We start from the raw sequence: 21,766 nt of genomic DNA on the forward strand, positions 1-21,766 counted from the left end.
TATGTACATCCTCTATAATGATGTCCTTACTGAGGGGAAAAAATAGTTTATGCAAATTACATAATAAAAATATGTCACTGAGTTATAATTTTTTTTTTTATTGATCCCACAAATATTTGAATGAATGCAGAGAATTAGTTCTTAAATCACCTTGAGGGTAGGTTACTGCTGCTTTACAATGGTACTGATTGGATGCTTCTAATACCATTGTCTTTAAAATGAAAAGCTCTCTGCCCTGATCTGCTACCACTTATGCACATGAGATTTTCAAAAGGCTGGAGTATTTAATTAAAGCAAAAAATTTTTATTTTTTTTTTCCCCCCTTCAAATTTTGGAGAATTTTATTTCACAATAAAGTTTATTTGTAAGAACGCATTTTCTATTTTCATTATTACTATAATGGAGTACATCTTAGCAACTATTTCTATTTAGTGGTAATTTTGTTAATCGGTTCATTTCACCCAGGTAAATCAACTGTATTCATTTTCAGTGTAAAACTAAGTGTTTCATTCTATATTACTTAAATATTTGATATCTGTTTCTTCTTGCAGGGTCGAGCCTGGATCAGAGTAGCACTTATGGAAAAACATTTGTCTGAATATATTTCCACAGCTCTGAGAGACTTCAAAACAACCAGGTCTCCAAGACTTTTGTTTTTTTGCAATATTTTAGCAAATGTTGCTTAAGTGAGGGACTTAGGTTTGGAAGTGAACGTTCTCCTTGATTTGTATAGGAAATAATGTCTTTAGTAAAAGAGTTGTAACCCAGTAAAAGATATTTGGAGTTGGTATCAATTGATTGGATTTTAGCATGGCTAAAACTGCAAAATTAAAAATCCCTATTTGATTTTAAAAATGTGAAAATAAGTCTGGAATTCTTGAAAGGTCAAAAGAGAGGAAAGCCTCTCTAAAGAAGGAAATAATTCTGAAATTGTAGCATCATAAGGACAGAAGCTGTAATGTTCCTTTCAAAATTAGGTATGGTTGACAGAAAGCCCTAGAGACTCAGTAAAAATAATTTTTATAGGAACTTTTCTTGAAGAAGAAAGGAAGAGAATTTCAGGAACTTTTTGAGAAATATAGAAGAATAGAATTAGTGATCAGGCATAGCTAGAATTCTTGATGTAATATGAAAAATGTGTAATGCATTTGTGTTGTATCTTCTAACGGTAAAGGCTATTATGGACAAGAATATGCTTTGTGACAGAAAATACTCTGGCAGTTTCGGACTGGTTCTAGGTAATGGGATTATTTTATGATGCTTTATCCTGTAAGAAGTGTGTCTCGTAGATTTATGATGAAGTCATCTAAATATGAGTGAGTCTGTAACATGTTGTGGTACCTTATGTTGAACTCTAAAAGTTTTAGACATACTGAATTGGCTATTTAAACAATAAGAATTTTCTCTGTAAGGACTTCTGTTCATTTAGAATATTATTTCTGTTTGTAATACAATTTGTCCACAAATCTCCATATATTTTGCCAATTTTAAGGTGATTTTGAAACACAACTAGGTAAGCATCCCATTTTATTGAAGTTTCCAGACCTGTCATCTTTATTTTACCCAGATTTGCTTGCATTTACCATAGACAAGAAGCTCGTAAAACAAAGAGTTCTGGAAAAGATTTACTCACATTGCCTCAAACTGAAAAGTCACTTGGGGTTTTGAGGGGGAAATGAGGCGGGTCACAAACTGTGTAGTTAAGTAGTACATTCTTTGTCCCCGTTTGGTAGTGCAGTTTGTTTGCTAGTGGATAACAGTGGTATTATTTTGTTAGCAGTTTCAAATTCATTTATTTGAACATGTTAATGTTTCATATATTTGAATATTCTTTCAGTGGTACAGCTTTTGGAAACAACCTCTTTTGCATTCCAAACATAGGAAGTGCAAAGTTTGTTTTGAAGTAAATACATCAAATGGAAATAAAAGTTAGAGTTTCAGATCTTGGTAGTGTGGATTTCAAATCCACTAGCAATAACGTACACAATCTCTTTTTCCTGTGTGGGATTTTGGATACCTAATAAGTGGCCTGATTTTTTTTGTGATGTTTTGCACCATTTATTTAGCATTTTAAATTATGTATTGTGCTATATGTATAGTTAATGATTATTTATATAAACTATAAATATCCTATGTTACACATGTGTATATGTAGAATATGAGATTAATCTATCATACTCCTAGCTCTTTTTAAACCTCACTGTTGTGTTTAGGTGCCTGATCTTAGGACTAGTCCTTTAATGAAGCAGCACATTTTTAGTGCTGGATCTGCATATTACACTTGGAAGGGAGTTGGATTAAGCATGGGCACACAATTATTTTGCTAACAAATTGGTCAGCACAGACTCTTAACTTAAGTGGACTGTTCTGTTGTGAAATGTCAACTGCATAGCACTGAAAGAAGATTGGTGAGTTTTCCAAGGGGACTGTTGTTTTGGCTGGATTACTGTACCTGGTTTAAGAAACATTGCCACTGTCAGCCTACCATCTGTGTGTCTCACCATTACAAGTATGCCCTGTCTTTTTTTGTGTGATTACTTCCTAGGCACCATTTCACAAGTTAAACTGAGCACAGTACTGATTGGTACCTGGCAGTGACTTGACAAATGCCAGCGAAATGATTTGTAATCAGCTTGTACTGGGATCATTGCTGTTAGCTCTCAAATAAGAGTAACTGTACTGAATGAGACTGTAAAGTCCATCTAGCTCAGTATTCTGTCTCAACCAGTGGCCAGTTTAGCCTCCTGGTGCCCTTCCTGAAGTCAGAGGGTAGAAAGCTGAATCTGTACATCATAGCCTCAGTGTCAGGACTATAATCTCTATCTTCCCAGAGGAAATATTCCAGATTTCTTGCTTCCCTGGAGAACATCCAAGGTCTTGGACAGCTTGTTTCCTTAACAGCAAATGGATGTCCATTATGAAACAGCAAAAGTAGGACTTCTGACAGTGTGCATTATAACACAGTTCAGTCTTTGGAGCTGTGCCCCAAAATGTGTCTTTTCTGGAGGTTTGCCATGCAGTCAACTGAAGCTCTCACTGAGCCTTCCCAATGCTTTCATGCAGTTCTTAAAACATATGGAGCTTTTGGTAGGGCAGTGTTGCTGATACTTGTCTGAAAGGTGGGTTGCATTCAATAACCTGGCACCTTCTTGCAATCATACATTGGTAGCACGTATAGGTGGACTGCGCATCTCAGTTTCTGGTAAATGACCTCTCAACCTTGCCTTTGGTACTGAACAGCTCTTGGTTCCTCACTTTCCATGTGTGACGCTCAGGTGAATTCTAGTGACCTTTCTGCCTCTGCTGATGCCAAGACTCCTTTAACACAGAAATTAAAGTTCTGTGCTACTTTGCTAAACAGACCAAATGCCTTTTTTACAAGTCCATGTGTGGCAATGGTGGGTCCTATTCACCTGCCCTGTGCATGGAATGTTTCTGTGTGGAAATAACTTCTGTGGTAGCTGGGAGGAGAAAATCAAAATAAATGGGAGAGAATGGGGAGGTGGTGAGGGAATACAGATTCAAAAATTGTTGCTTTATCAGTCAGTGTTCTCAAGCAGCCTTCACAAATCTGCATATACCAGGGTATGTGAAGTGTATTTTGAGATCAAGATGTGGAGTCAATGGGTGTTTTACCATAAAAAACTTTGGTCAATGGGTGTTTTACCATAAAAAAAATGGTGTTAACACTCCTTCTTCAAATAATGAAAATTTTAAATCTCAGAATAACTGGATGCAGCATGCATCTTCCCAGCATGCAGTATTTTAAGAAAACGTATGCTACCTGGAAAATAGCTGATTTGTGAAAAGATTTTTTAAAAAATAATCAACTACTAAGAATGAAGAGTGAATGCTGAACTTTAAAAGAGCCTGCAAGTACAATTGTGAGAGAGAACTTTTTTTCATATGATGGAACAATTATTTTTTTTATGTACATGACCCAAATTCTTCCTTTCAGCAGTAAAGTATAAGATATCTTCATTAGTATCTTTTCATTTTGTCTGACCTGTTCTACTACTTCTTAGGGCTAATATTGTAAATTCTTTTTGCTTCTGTCTAAATTTTTATGTTCTCTAAGATTGTGGTGTTTTGTGCTGTGCAGTCTATTGGTTTGCTTTATTTGAAATGAAATATGAACACCCCTGGGGTTCACATTAGTTGTTTTTATTTAAACTGGATTACTTCAGTTTTGTGATAACTATGAAAAACTTTATTATTATTTGAGAGAAAATGGTATTAACTGAACTAATTTCTTTTTTATTGAAGGAGATTTTATGAGGATGGAGCAATTGTTCTTGGTGAAGAAGCAAATATGCTTGCTGGTATGCTCTTGGGACTCAATGCAATTGATTTCAGGTATTACATTTGCATGCTTCATAACAAAATGCTCAGGGAAAGTACTTATAAATCAATGCATTATGGAAAACATTGTTAGATTCCCGTGGTAGTTTGAGAGGCAAAACTTAGGTGGGGGGAAAGAGGAGGGGAGAGAGAGGGAGAGAGAGATCTTGAATGGCTCTTATAGATAAGAACAAAGTTGTTCCATAGTTTATATAGCTGCATGATTACATATAAGGTCTTTCTTTCAGGTATCAAAATCCTGAAAGCAATCAGAAATATAATTGCAGAAGATATATCAAACCTATTAAGTGAATCTTGCAGACAATTGAATCTTTTAGTTATTTTTAAACTGCAAGGAAGACTGTGTGATTAAGTACATGGTTATGCCCTGGTATTCAATGACAGCATTGTAACTGCATATGTAGAAGGTGTAGGGTGTAGGTGTCTTTAACTTCAGCACGTCTAGATTTTTTTAAAAGCTTAACCTACAAATGACCGTTTAGTATTCATTTGTGTTATAATTAACTGCAGCCGAACAGCAAAATGTCATCAGATTACATGAATTTACCTTTGCAATCTCTACCTAGACTTTTGTGTGCTTTGTTACTTAATTAATTCTGTGTTTTGGGGTAATAAAGGTGTGAGCACATGCTAGAGAATATAAAAAACATCCTGGTGTGTATATATGTAAATATATATGTTAAAAATATCAGCAAGGTATAAAGACTACAGTGCCTATGAAATGATCAAACCTGGCTGGTGCAACACCCTGTTAATATGCCTGGTTGGGCCCACTTAGCCTCATACAGAGCCAGTGGGGAAGGGTTTCATAATACCGCATAGGGAAAAGGAGAATGACTTTTCTCCAGTCTCCTCGCAGTACACTGTTAAAATTTACCCTGTGGTAGTATTAATGTTTGTCACAAACCAGTTTAGGAGATAAACTGGCAGAAAACAGCACATAGTCTCACTGGATGCACTGAGTGATTGACTGTTGCCAAAAGGCCTTTGGAGATTTACTCCTGCTTATGTACCCTTATACCAGTTTTGAGGCTTGTTGGACCCTTCTGTGAGCCAGCTCAACTTGTTAAAGGGCAAAAACCCCATACCTAGTAAGAAGGCAGGATAGTTCTTTTGTTGTCAGCTAGTTTGGTTCACAGAATCATCCTATTAGTGGCAGAGATGATGGGACCATAAGGCTTAGAGAAGAGAAGGAATAAAAAGGATTGCATAATGTTTTCCCTTTCTGGTGACAGTGAGCATTTAGTTCAGCTGCCTGTGGAACTGCAACTGGATGTTAAAGGGGGAAAAAACCTAAGAATTCAGGTCTTGATTGCTGAACTAGCTCGTCATGGAGTCAAATAAGTGCCAATACCACTGTAAGGAGGGGAAAGAGAATGTCTGCTTGTTTTTGGTTGTTTTTTTTTTTTAAAAGAAAGAAAGAAAAAATAGGAGGGAGAGGTTGAAAACACATGATACCTTCTTTTGCCAGAATTTAGTCATTAGATTGGCTTAACTGCATCCTCAACATATGTTCTGGGGGAATGGAAGTGTGCTTCAGGATGATAAGAGACCTAGCCTTGTGTACAGAAAATTCAAATCTTGCCAGATTTTATTAGTTTAAGCTTTACACTATGTGAAATTAAACTGCTTCTGTATTGGCACTATACTTGAAGGACTGTAGCCTTACATCAGTAAGAAGCATAGCAAGAGTAGGTCTGCAGTATGTAAATCCTCCCATAAATAATCATCGACTGTGTGACTGTCTCTTATAATCCTCAGTGGTACATACTACTGGTACGAGAGCTTAGCTGTATGAGTGTGCTTGTTCTTCCTTTGTCCTCTGATTTCTAATATAAGCATATGTATAGGTATCTGTTAATAGTATTCAAAGTAATGATTGGTTCTTGTTGGGACATGCAAAGTTTTTGTCAATGCAGCTTTTAAGAGCCTAGAAATTTTCTGGGCAAAGGAGGAACATAGTGCTACATGAGCATTTTTATTGTGCCACATAAAATTCATAGTATTTTTGGTTTGAATGGCTAAGAAGCTGTAGCCATTCTTGACATGTTACATTTGAGGAGTTTTTTGGTTTTGTTTTTTTTTTTTCATTTCAAGCAGTCTCTTACAAATGTTTACTGGCTTATCTATGTGGAACTGTAAATAAGACTTTGGGGTGGAGGTGGGGGAACCCAGGTGAGAACAGAATCTAAATATCCCCCCCCCGCCCCCCCCCAGCAATGCAGAATTATGTCTCTACTTAAAATAATAGTGGTTTTGCAAGGGTGTTTTTTGTTTTCCTTGCTTTTCTTTTCTTAGGGAAAAAAGAATGCTTCAGATGTAATTCCCAAATACCACTTAAGTGACTGCATTGTCAAAAATGGCACTTTGCAATTAAGCTGTGTCTTACTAGAATCTCTTTTTTGATGACAGAGATAGGAGGGGTGAGGAAAATGAGCCTTGTGGAAGCATAATTAATTTTGTCACTTCTGTGATAATTAAACATGATTCAAATGCAATCTTTTATATCCAGTACAAAAAGAATACAGTGTAGATGATAACTTTATAAGGCCACAGCCATTTAAGAACATTTTCTGAAAGTTAGTTTCATTAATGTTCCTCATCTTCCTGCAGCCCAACACCAGAAAGTATCTGAAAGGAGAAAGACTCTGAAATATTTTTGAGAATTGATTTTTAACTTAAAGTTAGTAGGATGGGTACATAAGCACTCTGTGAACACTTTAAATGAGCTTAAATACTGAAGATTCCAAGCTCATCCATAGCTCTTCTGTTTCTCTTTCTTCAGCTAACTTTATTTTTCCTGTTATTCCCTTGCAATCCATCTGTATTTTCAGAATAAAAGCAAATATTTAAAAATCAAGGTTTATACCACTTGTCCTGATCTATTTCCTGATTATGTGGAATTTCTGTTTGTTGGGGGTTTCATTATACTATGATATGCTTAGTGACTCTCATTTAACATTAAACAGTCTAGCTCAGCTGAGTAGGATTTCAGTGTTAAATGCTCTAGGCCTTTTTTATTATAAAAAAATTAAGAAAAGTCAAATTTCATGTTGGTAAGATTCAACTGTCACTGTCATTTAATTTTCTTGTTTTTCTCTGTTTTATCAGTTTTTGTCTGAAGGGTGAAGGATTGGATGGCAGCTTTCCAGCTGTCATAGATTATACACCGTACCTGAAGTTCACCCAAAGGTACTCTTTATCTTTACAATGCTTTTCTTTATTTTATTTCATTGGCAAAATTTTACGTCATACTGGGCCTCTTACATTTCAGTTCCCATTCAAAATAATATCCATATCTAAATACAAACCTGTACACTTAGCTACCTTACTTTTTCAGACTGGTGGAATTATTACATGACTCATAAGTGAGTCATGCTAGCTTTGTTTACTTGGATTAGAATCACAGTTCAGCTGGAAACAAATTTTTTATTTCCTTTGAAGATCATTAGACCAAGTTGTCCTTTCTTTTGGGCCTTTTCTGTATAGCCATAAACTTAAAAGTAGTTATTTTGTAAATAAAAAGTATGTATGCCCTGGTAAATGGTGAGATATGACAGATAAGCAGTATGCAGTATGAGCAGTTAGTGTATAATAGAAAATCATGACCAGTTGTGTGTATAATCTGACCTTCCAGCTACATTTTGCTCCTCTGATCAGCCATGTGGTTAATAATAAAAAGAATGATCGCTAACAGATCAGATACCAATCTGGCATCTCCAAAAAGCATGGAAATTAATGGGATGTGTTCTATTGTTAGGTTTGGCAAAATGAAGGAAGCAGGTGGGACTTAGGAGTAGTCTTGAAGATGTACAACTGAACATGAAACATCCTAGTTATTCACTTGAAGTTCATGTAAGCTTACATGTTAATGACAGATTGCATGGTTCAGTTAAAGCAGAATTTGCATCATGGCAGGATCATGGGGTTGCACTAATCACTACTTTAAAAACTAGTAAATGCTGTTACTGTAGTGGAAAGCATAGTTAGTTGTAAGGGAAGATTTCAAATGGATATTGGGATAAATTAAAATTCTTGTCTTTGGGAACGATGTCTGAATTCTCTGGCATACATTGATTCTGGATGTTATGGAGATACTTTAACAATGAATCTGCATACTATGTATGGAGATGCTTATGTCCTGTGAAATAACAGGCACATGGTCTTTGCTGTAACCATAACTATCCATTCTCATTTAAATTTATCGTAATTTAATATAATGACAATCACTTTTTTATTTTTCCGCTTTTTTAGAAACAAATAAAATCTATTTTCAGAGACGACTCTTTGCCCTGAATTTGTGAAGGAAAGATTTAAGTCACCACTTTCTTAGATAGCATATTGTAATGCATTGGTCCTTTGTATTCCAGGAAATTATCCCACGTACAGTTGTCTGACTTGCCTAAGATAACTTGACTAAGATCACAAGCAAATTTTTGCCCATTCTTTAGGTGGCTATACAAATAAAAGCTTGAAATACAAGTTGTGCTTGGTGATCTATCCTATCCCAACATTTTGATTCTTTTTGGTTTACAGAGCTTTAGATATCCGTAAGAACTGTGGTGCTTTAATTTCAAGGGGGATTTGCACTTTAACAGACACAGCTTTTGACTTGGCTAATAAGTATGATCCTTCAGTTCTGACAGCATCAGCAGTGATGAAGAAGAGCTAAGGACGCTGGGCAGTAGTGGCAGTGAAGGCAGTACTCCAGAGAACATCGGTCCTCCTTTCATCATGGATGAAAACAGTTGGTACAACAAATGCAAAAGGGTAGAACAGAAGTACCGGCTTGCATTGGAACAGAAGGTAAAAGATTAGTTTTGTGGGGGGCTGATGGACCCAAAGCTTGTCACCAGCCAACTGGTGACATATCCATTTAAGTAAAGGGAGAAAAATATATTAAATATTATTTAGCTTCCTGTAAGTGGTCTTAAATTTTATGATCCTCAGAGTATCTTTGTACATTGATTTGAGGGAAGAGGTGGGGGGGGGGGGGGAGATAATAATAATAATAACAACAATAATAATAATAAATTAAATAATTATTACTTAATTAAATAAATAATAATAATAAAAATAATAATAATTTGGAGGATCAGACTGCATAATCTAATGTAGACACTTTGGCTCCTTTTTCCAATCTCAGAGTTGCAGGCAGTGTATCTCTGAAGCTGTTAGGTTGTGAAATGAACATGAACATGACTGTCCACATGATTTTCCTCTTCCTTAGAAGCCATAGAATTTTGTTGATGTAGGTAGACTGCCAGTTGAAAGCTTTTATAATTATAGTGATGTTAAACTTTAATATTTATTCTTACAATAAACAAAAATGATCAGCAAAGTAATCTGTCTAGGAACAAAAAGCAAAAATATCTTCTCAATGATACTGAGATTTTAGAAAATACATAGTTTTAAGACCTGTTTCAAGCTAGAATGGGAAAGGAAAAAAAAAAGTGTGTTTGTATTTGATTTCAATAATTTAGGTAGCATATTGAATGTTATTATAGAAACCAAAGGTAGGTTCTCCCTCTACCACCTGAAATGCTGTAAGTTAAAGTGAAATATATGTCCAAACTTTTTAGCATTTTATTATTTTTAAAAGCAAAGTACTTGTCAGTTTTTCATAACAGCATATTACAGCTACAGCAACAGCAATGCGTATTAGCTAGTGGCAGAGAGAAGGGGGAAGAATTTTCATAGACACTGCAGGAATATTGCACAGAAAAAGAAAGGAAGGGTCAGGAAAAATTAAAGGGAAGAAAAATGAAAGACAAATGGTTAATGTTTTTAAAAACCTTCATTACAATTTTTAGTGTTCTTTTTTCCTAATGTCAGAATTTGATTTTTATGGAACTCTGAACACCGTCAACCATATGAAAGGCTGGAACTACGTAAGGGTGCTTGGAGGTGTAATTATTTCCCTTAGTTTAGAGCATTAGAATCACAAGATTATCTCTTTGCCTTTCTAGTTTTTACTGTACTGAGAAGAAAAAATAGTTTAAAAAAAAGAAAAAAGAGAGTATCTAGAATGGATATTGTGCCAGTTGGGACTCAGTACATTCAGTGTGGCCGAGGTCCTGATACCAACTCAGTCACATACATATTTAAATTCTAAGAATGATTGTTGGCATGGTTTTGGTCTGGGACAACTAGTACTCTCCCAGATTATTTCAGGTCACAGTTTGTGAATTAGTGTTTGTCAGTGATCATTCCAAATAACCAGTATGATTTCAGACATGGTCCTTTGGAACTTGAGTTTAGGTATAGATATAGCCAGACTGAGAGAATATACCTGAGAAGGAGTCCTAGTTATGTTAATTAGGTTAAATGTAGCTATGGATAGCTAAATGTCAGTCTTAATATGGAATGGTTGGAATGCATCAAAGTTGGTTTACTTTAATGCATGTGAGAGAACCTAGTTAAAGTTTTTCTAAGTAACAGTGAAAAAGTCAGACTTACTGTGGGATGGTAGATGTGAGAAGTATTTTTTAAAAATACGTATATGATTATTTCTTTTCTATTTTGGTTCCCTTAGACTTCTTTTTTTTTGAAATAATGACCTTAAATGTTGGCATCCAGGTTGCTGGTACAATCTTCTCGGCCAGTGTAGTATCACTTTCCATATGGAAAAAACTTGTGTTCTTGGTGGCTCTCTCTGATACAGAGGACATTTTCCCTGCTTTTGTAAACCAAAATGTGCCGTTCAAAAGGAATCTCTTCAAAGAGATAAACAAAATTAAAACCTTTTCCTCCCCACCCCAACAGTCCTTGAAGCACAGGAACGTATTCAAGACAGCATGTCATCCTTGTGTCCAGACAAAAACATATGATCAGTTTGAACGCCTCTCTTCCTCAGCCCCTGTCGAGGTTGTAAAATATTTTGGGGTTTAATGAGAAAAGCGTCATCAGCTCTGGAAAAGCATTGAAGAGAACAAAATAGGTGGATGTTTATTTTTCTTGGTAAACCCAGGTGGTTCATTTCAAGGATACCCCATGAAGGATACCCCATCAAAGTTGTGACAGATGCACATAGAAACAATATTGAAACACGGTGTCCAAATCCACTAGCCAGAACCACTGGGAAGCTTTAGGTCTGCAAAAGCACAAAGATCCTCAGTGGCTGTAACTGCAAATGGAGATTTTGGTTTATTCATAAGTCTAGGATCCAGAAACATGTCTATTCCACGGAAAGTTATTTGCTGATCTGACACTTAGTATTTCAAATTTTTGAGCATTACTACTTTAGTGAGTCACGTTATTCCTTGTAGCATTCTCTTAATGAACTGCCAACTTCTGTAGTCAACTTAATGTAGAGGTGAATTCAAGTCAGTTTTACGATAACTCTTCGAAAACTGGTGCAAAATACAATTTTCAAAATGATAGCTACTCTGACAGCTGTTGACATGTTCCTAATTGTCCTCCTTTAGAATGCCTACTTGACAATTGCAGCAGCAAAATAACTTTTTTATTCCCACAGACAGAAAATTTTCCATTGTCTAATTTTCATTTGGGATGTGCCTGCCAAATTTTTGTATCATTCACTTCACCTATGCTACATCTGTTCTATTATAACTTGAAAAAATGACCATTAAGAGGTTAGATGGACTATGGAATAGAGCTTCTTTCCTGAGTGTTTTCTTCCCTTTTTGGGACCTTTTTCATGGCAATAAATTGCAGCATGGCAATGAGTTGCACACAGTGCAGTAGGTACCAGTTAATCAGAGACAAACTTTTCTTGCAAACAAAGGGGCCTTCTGACATTCTGTGTGTTGGAAAACCGGACGTTTGTGACAAGAAGACCAAGTTGAAAATAATGTATTTTTAGTAACTGATATAGTGAGCCTGATTGCTCTATTGTCATTCACTTTGCGCAAATAATGATAAATTCTTTTTGTAAATACTTAAGTAAGTATGTGTACTGCAGTCATTAATAGCATAGGTGAATGATGTTTACCAGGGTCACAATATTGCAAGTGATTGGATTGCAGCTAAGAAAAAGGTATCTGTATCTTCTGAGTTGTTTGAATGGTAGGATAGGGTCAGGTATTATTTTAGCAAGGTAAATCCTAGCATTGCTTTATTGGACCAACAGTGCTATGCTGGTTTAGACCAGGAATCCTTGGTTATCCTACTATCCTCTTGGATACTTGCCCAAAATACATGTGGAGGGAAGAAAAAAACCAAAGCAAATATATATGCACTGTTTTTCCTCTAATACTTTTTTGGCCAATGTGTATCAGCTGAAGGACTTCCTGAAGCTGATAAGGTTTGTCTGTTTAGTAACCTGTGATGGATGTCTCTTCCAAATACTTCTCAAATATCCCCTTGACCCCATGTAAATTTTTAGCATCCAAACCATTTTTTTTGGCAAAGTATTATGTGTATCTACCATCTGTTGTGTGAAAAGCCACCTCCTTTTCTGTCTTTTGAATCTGGCTCCTACTAGCTTGATTTCATGGTGCCTAGCTCTTGTATTTTAAAAATTGATGAACAGTCACTTCCTTCTTGCCCTCTCCAGGCCACTCTGGAAATATGATGAGTTTGTCTTTTCCAAGTTGTCTCTTGTCCAGATTAATGAGTCATAGTCTACACATTTGTTACTTACGTGGAATTTACCCCTTCCCTATTTTGGAATGCTGTAAACTGTTCACTTCTGTGTAGTGAACTCCTACATTCTCTGTGTACTGTTTATACTGGAGTTTTATATGCTTTCACTGGTGGGATGATGCATCTCTGTGTCATTATAGATAGAGGTATTTTCTATTCATAGTATTCTGTTTCTGATACTGATGCTTCATATCTAAAATCTTTTTTGAAATGTTTGACATTTCTAGGAGGCAGGAAATTTGTGTATGTCTTAATGCATCATTTAGTACTTTCAAAGCACTACTTAGAGCTCCAAGGAGTACCTTAACAGTCAAGATAACATTTGATGGGGCAGAACTAAGCATATTGAAAACCTCTCGAGATTCCTTGGAACTTGTACTGAGACTAAAATAAATTCCTATTAAATATAAATATATATGCAGCGGATAGAACTGTATGTAATCATAGAATCACAGAATAGTTGTGGTCGAATGGCACCTCTGGAGATTCTCTAGTCCAACTACCCTGCTCAAAAAAAGGTAGACTAGAGCAGGTTGCTCAGGGCCTTGTTTAGTCAGGCTGTGAATAACTCAAGGATGCAGACTTCCCCAGCCTGCCTGGACAACCCATTCCAATGTTCATTTAAAAATTAAAAAAAAAAAATATTAAGAAGACAAACACACATTTAAATAGTTTCCTGTATTTCAATTTCTGCCTGTTGCCTCTTTTCACTGGATACTACTGGGAAGAGTCTGGCTCCAGCCTTTTTGCACCCTGCCATTAAATATTGATGAACATTGATATGATTCTCTTCCTCCCCATCTTCCCTCCTCCCCAGCCCTGGACTGAGCAATCCCAGCTCTTTCTGCCTCCTCTCATATGAGAGATGCTCCAAACTCTTAATAGTCTTTGTGATAATGAATTGTATTAGTAGCATTTTACTACCAGATAACGTGAAACCTGTTTTCTTACTCAACAGGACTACTCCTGTTCTGTGTCTATGAAAACTACCTTTTTTTTTTAATTTGGGCACCTATGAAAGCATTACACATTTTTCCACAGGCTTCAAGGAATGTGCAAGATTTTACACAGTACAGACTTACTATACCCATCTTTGACTAAGAATTGATAAGAAGTTACTAGCATTGGACATGCTGGGACTCTGCTTGAAGAAGAAAAAGAAATAGCTGCTTTAGTATTGTAACCAAATGTGTAATTTGTGAACATACTTTCTGACCAATATGCCATCACAGCTGCTGTTACATACTCACATGGTGGATTTTTGTAAATTACTAAGTAGTTGGAGTGTGATTAGTACTGCCCCATATCTTTTATAGTATGAAAAAACGATGACATAAATGCACATGCACATTTCAGCTGTACATGTTCAATGTTACTAAAAGAAGTGACCTTCACCAGTTGTCCTACCTTATGCTTTAATGTAGGTGAGTATTTGTTTCAATAACATTCTTCTTTGTCATTTTAATGTGTGATGTGGTATTTTGGGATTTTTTTAATAATAATTCTGGCTCCCTTTCACTAACTATACAGTTCCATATAGATGCATTCTACTCTTGTCCTTCTTACACAATATCTAGCGTCCTGCATCTGTTAAGTTGCAGAGTTCTGATCTTTTTCTTGTACTAGTGACTGTTCTATGTTGTTTTCGAAAAATGAATTAGTGTTTCATGCTGGTGGCATTCCTGTCTCATTGTTTTATCCTTTATTCTATTCCTCTGCAGGAATATAAATAAGTGCATGATTTTCTTGATACTACTAAGAAACATCATACTAATCTTAAGTCAATTTACTAGTCTGTTAATAAATAAATAAATAAAAAAACCTACAACAAAACCAAAGTAGAACTGTGTACATCTTAAACCAGAAAAATGTGAACATGCGTAATGAAAAGTTTTTTTGATAGTGTGTTCTTTAAGGCTTTCTAACACTTATATTTCCAGGGTTACCTTGAAGAATTGGTACGACTCAGAGAAAACCAGCTGTCTGAATCTGTCTCGCAGAATAAACTGCTGTTACAAAGAATTGAAGATATGGATCTAGCCCATAAAATGGAGAAGGAACAGCTGGAATATATCATTGTGGAACTGCAAGACCAGTTGTAAGTTAGTATAATGGAGAAACGTTGTTAGAGCAGTATTACTTAAATTATTTAATGTATTTAAGTATATAATATGAAGAACTTCTGGTCATGTGGAAGTGAGTCAAACTTCTTAAAGAAATTGATGTATTTTAGCTGCTTCTTTTTCTGACATGTCTTATATTCAGAAATGTCTCCCCTGAAAACTGCAGTAATGTAAGACAGAATAATTCTGAGATTAATTTTTTTTAACCTGAAATAGCTTACAGTAAACTTAAATTGCTTAAATTTTTAACAAATTTTTATAAAATGTTCTTTATATTTTATTACTTCCAGCTTTAAGGCTACCCTTTAAAAAAATATTGGAAGCAGCTTCCTTTTGAATACTGTTTTTAAAATGTTAGGCAGGAAAGGATAAAGAAATATTTATTTTCTTTGTATAGATTCCATTTTATTTGCATGTGGCTCAGACACAGTAGAATTTCATCTGGTAGTCCTAAAAATCTTCAAACTGATGAAACAGTTTGCTACTCACCCTTTCTCCAATGCAAGGTAAAATGCTAAAACAACAGGAGAAGGCTTAATTTTTTAACAGCATGTATGACTCCTAATGTGGTAAATATAGTTTATCTACCCAGCCCTGTCTGTTGAGTAGGGAGGTACTGTCCTTTCGCAGAGACACTCCCTGGTAATGTTTAAAGACCCAGATAGATGGAAGACTCTCTGTGTGGTGATAAATTGCCACAAGACTGCTATAGTATGCATCTGCGGTAATTGTATGTTCTGATCTGTTCATAACAGATACAAGATAAATTATTTTACCTTATATCTGGAGTAATTTGTTTGTGTCTGAGCCCTGAAGTAAAGTGGAAGTCATCTGTGGCCTTTGAAACAATACAGGATGAAGAGAATATAAAGATGGCTTTGGGGTACTTTGGTTCCCTCTGCCTAATGTCTCACAGAGACACCACCCAGAAGGGTCTTTTCTATGCAGTAAAAAGTACTTCTAGCTTGTAAACAAAGTAATTTTGGTTTGTATTGTCTTTTTTTTTTTTTCCCCTTCCTCTCTCACTGTCTTGTGGTAGGTAATTTTATTGCCAGTACTTGAAATGGATTTTATGAAAATCCTTAGGAATACAGCATTTGCGTTTTATTTATGCCAATTTCAGAGTTGAGGGGAAAAAAAAGATGTTTTTCTGAGTCTTTTTTTTTTCTTTTTCTGATTGCCTGTAAGCTTTTGAGATACCTGTTCTTGAGTTCTTTTTCTGAACTTGCTGATATAGCTAATGATTCATGTTATAATTCTTTGGCCTCCCTGATTATTTGGGGGAGGTGCAGGGAAGGTGTGAGCTCATTTAAACCCACTCTGATACTTGGAAATTTTGAATGTTCAGACCTGCTGTTAATTTTTAGCTGAGCTATATGCAGTCAGACTATTCTAAAGATCTCAGTCTTTGGCATTTGATTTTTGTTTGCTGGCTTTCTTACGTAAAGGCTCAAATTGTGGAGCAGTTTCTGTTGTATCTTGACAGTGTGTTCTTGTATAGCTGTTTGTGAGACACTGCAGTCAGGAACCTGGACTACACTAGATATTTGGAGAGAGAGAGGTATAATTCTGCATTGTTATTTCTGTGAGTTTAGCATGACTGTCAGATGAACTCTTCTTAAAGTGTGTTAGGAACTCATAGTTCCTTATGGGGGTGAAGGAAGGGAAGAACTATTCCTAGCAGGTTTCTGATGGTCAACGCCAGTCATAATTAACATCTTGTAATCATTCTTCCCCCGCTCCCTCTCTCCTCCCCTCCTCTCTCCTCCCCTCCTCTCTCCTCCCCTCCTCTCTCCTCCCCTCCTCTCTCCTCCCCTCCTCTCTCCTCCCCTCCTCTCTCCTCCCCTCCTCTCTCCTCCCCTCCTCTCTCCTCCCCTCCTCTCTCCTCCCCTCCTCTCTCCTCCCCTCCTCTCTCCTCCCCTCCTCTCTCCTCCCCTCCTCTCTCCTCCCCTCCTCTCTCCTCCCCTCCTCTCTCCTCCCCTCCTCTCTCCTTTTTCTCTTTTTTTTTTTTTTCCCCATTCTTATGTTTTTTATTCTGACCTGGCAGCAGAATATGCTGTATCATTAATGTGTCTGCAATGAGGCATGAGTTTTGGCCAATTGCTTTTTATGGTCCAGCTGTTTTAGAATGGTGTTCACGTAATCCCAAATCTTAGTGTTTTGCTCCCCTACCATTTGTAGCATTTTGAAGTAGTGAATGTACGCTATAATCTTTTTGAATTCTTTATCAGCAGGTAAGAGCAAGTTTGGGATTGTAATTCTGCCTGAGACATACTATATTACTGTTTGTAAAACACTTTGAGATCTGATTTAGGATCATTTGCTGTGTAATGGAAACTATTATAAATAAACATTCTATATTTTCTTTTTAATGATGCTTTTCTATTCCACTGGCTGTTGTTGTTAAGGCAGCAAGTTCTACCACTGCATATTTCAGTTGGGTATTTGTTGATGTTTCCAAAATGGTATTTCACAGGCATGCAAGTCAAAATGTTTTACATATATTCTCAATGGATCTGGGCAGAATCCAAGTTTATGTCTGGTCTGCCTTCCCTACCTGCCCCCCCTCTCCCCCCAACCCAAAAAAAAAGGAGGGGCATGGGGAATAGAGATCTGACTTTCATGACAGTATACATTGTTATTGTTGCTGACTTCGAAACCAGGTAACACTAGTGATCAACAAGGCCTTCAGGTTATAAATTAGTTTACCTACAGATAAACTTTTCCATGTTCACACTTAATATGGCAGTTTGCTGTAAAGCATGAAATAAATATGGAGATAGGAGATTGGAGAAACCTGGAAGTAATTTTTATTTTACAGCTGCTATGCAAAACAATGTTCTACAATTTTCAGTTTTCTTAACTTTGTCTCACACACTTGAGTATCCAAACTGCAATGAACAACACAGTTTTCAATTTAGTTAAAAGCCATTTCATGGATCTCATGAATACCAATATCTGGAAAATAGTGAAGCTGAAAATGTTTCAAATTAGTTCTTCACAAAGGAGTAACATTTTTTTTGTGTCTCTCAACTTAATTGGATTTCTTCGTAATATGCTCATCCATCTGGGGACTGGATGTCTCATGTTGTTGGCAGGTATCTGATGGCAAATCAAGTGAAGTGAAACTGCAGTAGACCACCTGATCATCAGTCAGACACATTTAAACTAATGCACAGCTGATCAAGAAGAAGGATCAGACTAGATATTAGGAAACATTTCTGTACCAAGAGGGTGGTCAAACACTTGAACAGAGAGGTGATCAATGCCCCATACCTGTCAGTGTTTAAGAGGCATTTGGACACTGCCCTTAGTAATACGCTGTAACTTTTGATCAGCCCTGAAGTGATCAGGCAGTTGGACTAGATCATCGTTTTAAGTCTCTTCCAACTGGAACTATTCTGTTCTATTCTAAGAACAGCTTGCTCTTCTACCACCCTTTTAGCATCTCCAGATGAAGTGATTGCCTAGTGATATGTGTCAATTGTAATAATGATGAAGCGTATTCTAACTTTCCTTTGCGCTCTTCAGAAGTGTTTGCCATCACTGGGACGTGTTTTTGCCTGGGACTTGTTGTAGTTGAACACTAGAGAACAGTACTTTTGGCTCCACTCTTCTACAGAAATAGTGTATTTTTATAGTGAGGGTGGAGCAGTTCTTAAGGCCTTAAAGTGCTTAAAAATAACAGCTCACAGGAGGACAGCCAAGAGAAGCCTGTGATCCATGGCATGTATAACTGAAGAAAACAGTTTGAATTCTGTAACATTCAAAATGTGATGGGAGAGGAATCCCAGATCATCAAGGAACTGTATCCTGGAGTATTCAGAATTCACAGAGGCAGCCATTTCTTCCTCCTCTAAGATCCTGCAAAGAAGTGTTTGAATGTCTCTTGGAGCAAAGAGACATTTGATTGTGTACCCCATCAGTACAAAAATTTTGAGCACACCCCTCTAATATAGGTATATTTATTTATTTATAAATTATATACATGTACTACTGTACTAATATATGATGTACATTATAAAACATACACAAAATAGAAATGAAAAAGGATGAGATAAAGATGAAATAAACACTATTTTTTTTCATTTATTAACAGTACAAAAAGTATTTTCTTCCTGTACCCCAAAAGTTTGTCTTGCACACCACACTTTGGAGACCACTGCCTTGAAGGACTAGTTACCCCAGTCAAAGAAGTGACTGGGCAAAATTGGAACTTTTTGCCCACAACATCATTGCATTAAAACTCTTTATCTCAGCTTAAACACTCTTTTTTCCCTCTTAGGGTGATTCTTAGTCTTTCTTTTGCCTTACACACTGTGTGTGTCTAAGGCAAAGTCTGCTGATCTTTGAAGTTCAGATTCTGCATCTGAAATTGATATTTATATATGTTAAATATTGATGTATGATTACAAGAGACATTCCATCAATTTCCTGAATAGTGGCTCATCTCCTGCATAGTGACTCACTGATGTTATAAAAGCTAATCACTTTAACAAAAAAATATTTTTAAGTAAAGTGATAAGGAATAAGGAAAGCATTGTATACAAAGGCAAAAAAACCCTCAACTTAAAATGTTTTAAATTTTTTTTCTTCTGCTGTGATTTTTGTTGAAATGACAATACTGATTTGCATAATGTTTACCCACATGGGTTTCCTCCTAAGGTATTTTTCAGGTTTTCAGGCTGGTGTGCCTCGTGTAAGATGATACAGCCCCTTTGTCCCAACTGGTGCAATATTTTTTTTTATTATTATTATTTTTAATTTATCACATGTATTGAAAATGTATTTCTTGGATTCAGTGGCTATGCTATATTTTATACTGCTCTGGTTTTTATCTCCCTCTGCTGTTACTTCCTATATCCCTGTCTTGTTCTGACGTTTTGTGGAGGGGCATGTGAAGGGAAGGAAAGTCAAGAAAACTCTTCAGTGTTTGGAATTCTGTCTTTGGTTATGGCACAGATAAGACTCAAGTTAAATTGTAGGGACACTCACATCTTACATTGTATTAAGCTTGTCTGTATAATTAGGAATATTTTGTATATTTTAGCAAGTGTTAAAGCTAGATTTGTTTAATTTGTCTGGCTGTTACTTCAGAATTGGTCAGTCTTTTCAAGGCCCAAACAGTGCTTGTACTCCATTCTTAATATTTTAATATAGTTGTCTGATAGATCCAGGAATACTGCATTTCCTATCTGGATAATACAAATGTCTTTTTAAAGATAGGAGATGACAGTTTAGTTGCAACCCTCAGAGACCTGTTTGTTTCAGTGATGCTCTTTAATTACAGTAAATGTTCTGTGTATGTTTCCACTCCTGAGTTGTACATAGCCTGTAACTTATGCTTCACTCTTTTCTAGGCACTGACTGGTGGAGTACTCTGTCCACATACCTATTTTTCCCTGTGTTGTCCATGAGCTCATTCTTGGCAGCACCTGAACATAGCCACAATAGTTCTGTGAGAGCCGCATGCCAGAGTAAATTCATACGTGTTTAAGTTCAGGCAAAATAAGCTTCTCTGTTTCAAATACACCATGTCCTATCAGATCTGTTATGGAGTATTTAAAGGAAGCTTTACTGTATTCTTTATAGCAAAGATGATTCCTTTCCAAAGATTGATGATGCCCCTTTGATTGAAAAAACTTGCTTAGGAAAATAGTATCTGTGCTTTTCCTTGCTTTGTTAAGATTCTGTTTGTAAATGCTCTAGAGCCTTCAGAGCACTGCCACAAATACTTTGCCCAAGAGCAGGCAAGGGAGGGTCACAGGTGAAGTCACAAAGCTGTAGAGGATGTAGGTTATAACTGTGCTGTCAGGGACAAAGCAGAGAAAAGCTTGTCCAAGGAAACATAAGCAGAAGGGTCTGAGCAAAGGCTTTGAAATTTTGAGATTTAGCCTGTGTTTTGTGTCTCCCTGTGAGTAAAACTTTAAATGTGGGTTGCCTGGCTTTGAAATCATTGCTCAAAAACTAAATCATCTGGAGAAAAAGGAAAGCTGGATCAATTTTTTAGCACTCTTACCTTCATCTTCAGATAGTCCTCTTGTAAGACTTTTTTTTTTTTTAAGAAACAGAATTCCTCAGCTGTGTAAGTACACTAAAGAATTCCTCAACTGTGTAAGTACAGTAAATCCAATTTGTTGTAGCTGCTTTATTTTCTCACTGAAAAGAAGTGGGAGATTAAAATTTAATCTTTGATCTTCTTGGCGAATTTCTTTCCTAGAATGTCAAAACTGAGAATGCTAATCCTTCTTTCCTTTTAAAGCTTTCATGGATCCTTGCTATCAAACCATAATTCACATTAGCCACACTTTTATTTGTAATGCTTCCTGTATGTCCTCTGTCTCCCTCAAGTTTGCATCAGCAGTTTTAAATCCTTAGTATTCCAATCTGGTCTGTTTTCAGCTCCTTTTCTCAACTTGTCTGTACTTTTTTTTTTTTTAATGGTGTAGAAAAAATATTGCCTATTTTGGCAGATGTTAAAACTGTTTTGTTTAGGCAGTGATTTGGATTTTGGTTTTGTGGAATTCTTTTGAAGTTTGCTGCAATATGATACTTACATTATACAAAGGAGTGGATAGACAGCAGCGGGAAGCCCAAAGTTTCTGGATTGATAGCAGTCTGAAGGAAAGGATTTACTCTGCAAGATGCAGTAGGGAGGGAGGGATTTATTTATA

At 36.3% G+C, this 21,766-nt stretch overlaps 1 protein-coding gene across 1 annotated transcript in view; it reads left to right on the forward strand.

Annotated features, from left to right (window-relative positions):
- RUNDC3B (RUN domain containing 3B) overlaps positions 1-21,766 on the forward strand; it is a 53,288-nt gene that overhangs the window by 18,916 nt on the left and 12,606 nt on the right. The window contains exons 4-8 of the mRNA XM_075048734.1: positions 552-637; positions 4,267-4,356; positions 7,474-7,554; positions 9,000-9,168; positions 14,910-15,067. Of these exons, the coding sequence (XP_074904835.1) occupies positions 552-637; positions 4,267-4,356; positions 7,474-7,554; positions 9,000-9,168; positions 14,910-15,067 (584 nt within the window). The remainder of the gene's footprint in view (positions 1-551; positions 638-4,266; positions 4,357-7,473; positions 7,555-8,999; positions 9,169-14,909; positions 15,068-21,766) is intronic.

The sequence above is a fragment of the Buteo buteo genome, chromosome 2 (assembly GCF_964188355.1).
Source record: "Buteo buteo chromosome 2, bButBut1.hap1.1, whole genome shotgun sequence".
In the NCBI taxonomy this organism is placed as follows: Eukaryota; Metazoa; Chordata; class Aves; order Accipitriformes; family Accipitridae; genus Buteo; species Buteo buteo.